A 4,623-nucleotide genomic window follows, 5' to 3' on the forward strand; every position below is an offset into this window, starting at 1 on the left:
CGTAATACTACGACTTTTTTTTCTCGTAATACTGCGACTTTTTTCTCGTAGCGTATAATATTATATATTATACTCCGTCGTACATGCAAATATAATATGATAAAAACCGTATTTTTCACCTCACACATCCAATGATTTATATTAACACTAGACGAAAGAATAACCACTAACTTAGAATTATTATCGTTGTCAAGAGTGTAATTTTATTTTGCCGTGCTCACAAAAAAATGGTACCTGTGGCATATAAAAAAAACTGTCATAAAAAATATCAAGATAATAAATAAATAATTGTTTTTCTTATGTATATCTGTGGTGGGCTACACGTTCATTTTAAGTACTTCCTTAAAACTAAGCAAAAAAGACAAGAGAACATACTGAAAAAAGATTAATTTATTAAACAAAAGCAACCCCAGTTTATACACAGTGCAGCTTTTCTGACACAACATAATCTGAGAACAAACGAAAAAGGAATCTGGCTGTAGGCCAATGTGAAGATAATGGCTGAAACTTCTGTGGATGTGATCATGTTATCACATAAGGTGGAAATAATGTATGAATTCATTATTTAAGAAAGACAAACAACCTTTGGTGTGTAAAGAATCAAATTGCACCATTTTGTGAGCATAAATGATAAGCACACATCTGAATTTAAAATCATTTAAGCACATGGTTGGTATACTATTTGAGCAGCATTTTAAACATCACCATTAGTAACTTTCATCTTAAAAGCACATGGTTGGTATAATGTCTGAGTAGCATCTGAAACATCACCATTAGTAACTGTCATGTAAAATAAAACTCCTAATGTTCATCATCAATAAAGCTTTTCTAAAAAGTCAGCACACACGGTATTTTTGTTACCATATTGGCCAAAAAAATAATAATTTTGAGTCAAATATATAAAATCTAATGTTCTGATAATGTTTTATCTCGTACGTTAGTGAGAAATTTAGCACAAAACATGAAAGATAAAAACACCTAAGGATTGAGACCAGGTTTACCATTCTAGAGGTCTTTTTTTCAGAAAATTACTTTAAACAATGCGTGTTCATTTAAAACTTTAAACATGGCAAATTCAGGAATAGTCTTAAAAAGGATGGTAAAAATTGACACAAAGGCTTTGTACACCTCAATGTGCAAGAGACAGAGCTCAGTTTGTATCAATAATCAAAACACTTCATGATTGCCTCTTTGTCAAATTTGAAGTTGAGGAAAGCATTGGATGACAGAAGCTGCTCTGAACAGGGAGAGGATTGATGGCCATTGGAGTTGAACTGAGACATATCTGTAAAAAAAAAAAAAAACACAAAACATTGTTTATCCAACATATTTAGCTTATGCAGGTTATAGATAGTTTGTATTCCTACAATTGAAATATATAAAGATTTAAACAGTAGACTACTATTTAAATTAGGCTGTGTTTCTAGGGCATGCATATGTGCTGTTCATTCAGTCCATGGTGCAGTATATGTTATTTACGATTTAAGCACATTTACCTTTTAGTTTGGCTTATCCATATCCATGACTTACAATGATTTTGCCAACTCTACATGAACACAGCCACATTTATCTTATATTTTTTAATTCCTCGTATATTTTGTGATTTGTATTATTTTCATTACGTAGGGAGTGCTCTTCAGTTCTAAATGATCAGCTGGTGCTAGAGCACAGTGTGACAGCACACAGTTTCATATAATCTGGAGTTGACAGGGCCTTGTGGTACCGCCTGGTTTGGTCTATCCTGGTAGGTTTAAGTTCAGCCAGCTTCATATAGTAGATGACTTCAAATTTATTTAGGACCAGAAGATGCAATGTTTCTCAATATTTTGTTAGCTGTACCTTTCTCAAAACTGTCTTGCAATCTTCTGGGCTGAAGTCGTTTGTCTTCCTTCTGAAAGGTTACGCAGTGATTATGCTCTGTAACACACGGTTTTATTGTAACATTTAATCTTTCAGTAAAAAGATTTTACCTGCACACTGCTAAATCCATTTTCACTACCCTTCTTCAAATAGGGCGAGTCTTGACTTTTCTTCCCATTGCTTTTTATAGTTTGGTTCTACCAAGATAATAGTAATAATACATTCAAATATTATACATAAATAGATTTAAAATTATTATTTTTCATTGAGCTTACATGTATTTACTAACCTGATACAGATCATACTGGCCTGTCATTTTCTGCTGTTTGTGTTTGGCATTGGTGTCTGCCGAATGAACTTCTGTGCCTGTCATGCGACGAGACTTGGACCTAAAAAAAACAATCAAGCTGCTATAAATGTGCAGAGAAAATACAGAATTGTATAGTAAATATATAATTTTACCGAGTACTGTCTGAAAATTTGTTTGGAGTACTATCCTCATCACTGTCTGGTGACTCGCCTTTGAGTCTACTAATTCGCTCTCGCAGTGGTCTACAAGAATGAGAGAGTACAATGTTATTAATCGTTATTTAATTACAGATTTTGCATACAAGGACAAATAAGTACCTAATGAATGGAATGGCCATAAAAAATCTATTTGGGGCAAGTCCAAGTTTGGACTTAGGAGTCATGTCATTTCTGTGACACGGGAGCTTCTCAATAGGAAACCACTCAATGTTCTAAAACACACATAAATAATGTGAAGTATAGAAAAAAATATAATAAATCCATAAAGGCAGATAAATACATGCACATACCCGGATCTCTTTTCTTGTTTTGGGGTTAAACTTGGTGTCCTTGGAAACACCTGGTATAATGTAAAGGCGCACTAACTGGTCAGTGATTTTCTGTTCTATGTACATGTCTTTACAGATGCGATTCTTAATATCAAAACCCGTCTCTTCCATCACCTAAAATGCATATAACATTATACATATATATGCACATATTGCTCTTGGTGTGTAAACTAATGAAGGAAAACTCACTTCACGAACTGCACAGTCATGAGGGGCTTCTTCTTCATTTACTTTACCCTTTGGAAAGCCCCAACCTGATTTCGCCAGATAACCCTGAACAAGCAGCACCTACCAAAGAAACACCATGATGGCTCTAGGTTACTAGGTTAGAATTACAGTCAACAACCAATATTTGAATGATTACTCACAGGCTATAATAGAGACAAAACATATTTCTGTGTAAAAAAAAACAAACAGGGCGATAAAAAAAAAAAAAAAAGTGACTTACATTTTCAAGTGATTCATCCAGAATAATAGCTCCATATGTTGGTACACCCATCTTGTATTCTTTCCACTGTTCAAGAACCTTCTGCACATCCTCTCCATTAGGCAGCAGAAAGGGACAGTGTTGGAAAAGTATTGAGCTGTTAAGGTAAGCAATTTACAAGGTTTTATAGATTAAAAAAAAATACTGATTTGTAACTACAATGTTATAATAAGATGTTACAATCAATATTTCAATGCTGTAGGATATCAGCTTTTGCAAAATCTCTTATCCCACAGTGAGGGGCGCCTGGAGTGTTTTGCATGCAGAAGTCCAAATAAAACCAGTGAGCCAGCTCGATCTGGAAGCAAACACGGATGGCATTGTCCCTCTCCTCGCTTGGAATGTGAAGAATAAAGCGACTGCAAAAGAGGAGAAGGCATGACCATTAGGACAAAACATAAACAATACCCAAAATCATCATCCCTTTTTGATGCAGATGGTCAGGGCATTAGTGGCTGACAATAATTCATAACTGCCAGTCAATAATTACTCTCAGAATGCTCCAGGATGTACTTTCAGTATTGCATTTGGTTATAGATTCAAATAAAACCAAAAAACACTGTTAATAATATCGGATGACTGGATACGAGTCAGGCAGGCAGTGGGCTACATCATCACAATCATGTAAGCTTAAGCCAATATTGTGGCTGTAAATTTAATATGTAGAAGTATTTGTCTGTTTAGGATTATAACATATCCATATTTTGTGATAATAACAAAAAGAAGTGTGGCAAATAAACCCTTACCTGCAGAGGTCGTCCAATAGCGCGGTGGGGATCTCGACTCTTTTTGTTTCCATGTTCGGCGAAAACATCCCGACATTAAGTCAGACCAAGAGGCCAAAAATACACCTACTTCCACAGCATCTTTCGTCACATTTTGCTCTTTGAGTCCACCAAAACTCAGCTTTACATTAGCCTCTAAAGCTAATATCAACTGAGTAGTCTCCTCCGAGCGATAAGTTTCTTGTTTTAGTTTACGGCTTTAGGCGGAAATGAAACGCACCAATGAAAACAAAGTAGGCGGGTCTTACGTTCAGTTCTCAGTTTCTATTGGCCAACTCTTAAATCAATCTACGCAATAAACATGACAGTAATGGAGAGGCTCTAGCAAGTTTGTATGAGACTTATGTTCTTTGCATCATTTGTCATTGGAATTTTCATTTTTGTGCACTTTTTCCTACTCATTTGGCTAATATCACATTTTATACATTTTTCAGAGAAACAGAAAAAAATACGTACCCTATATTTATGCTTAGAGCATATTGCATGTGTCATATACTTTAATGTAAACTTTTCTGCTCCTTGTTGCTGTTCCTGAAATGTGTCACAATATGACATTAAACATAAATCTAACATTTATTTCATTGGTCAAAATTACTTAGGAAAAAAACATGCATTCTTATTGTGAGAGGGCTCG

At 34.9% G+C, this 4,623-nt stretch overlaps 1 protein-coding gene across 1 annotated transcript; it reads right to left on the minus strand.

Moving 5' to 3' along the window:
• Positions 1 to 373: 373 nt before the first annotated feature.
• Positions 374 to 4,203, minus strand: dcp2 (decapping mRNA 2). The gene is made up of 11 exons (XM_033989145.2): positions 3,951 to 4,203; positions 3,412 to 3,563; positions 3,166 to 3,293; positions 2,907 to 3,005; positions 2,679 to 2,831; positions 2,488 to 2,600; positions 2,323 to 2,412; positions 2,150 to 2,249; positions 1,971 to 2,057; positions 1,840 to 1,891; positions 374 to 1,285 (listed from the first exon to the last, which is right to left on the minus strand). Exons 1-11 carry the CDS (start codon positions 4,016 to 4,018, stop codon positions 1,161 to 1,163), a joined length of 1,167 nt encoding a protein of 388 aa, XP_033845036.1. The 5' UTR covers positions 4,019 to 4,203; the 3' UTR covers positions 374 to 1,160.
• Between the last annotated feature and the right edge of the window lie 420 nt (positions 4,204 to 4,623).

Source organism: Periophthalmus magnuspinnatus, chromosome 23, assembly GCF_009829125.3.
Source record: "Periophthalmus magnuspinnatus isolate fPerMag1 chromosome 23, fPerMag1.2.pri, whole genome shotgun sequence".
NCBI lineage: Eukaryota > Metazoa > Chordata > Actinopteri > Gobiiformes > Gobiidae > Periophthalmus > Periophthalmus magnuspinnatus.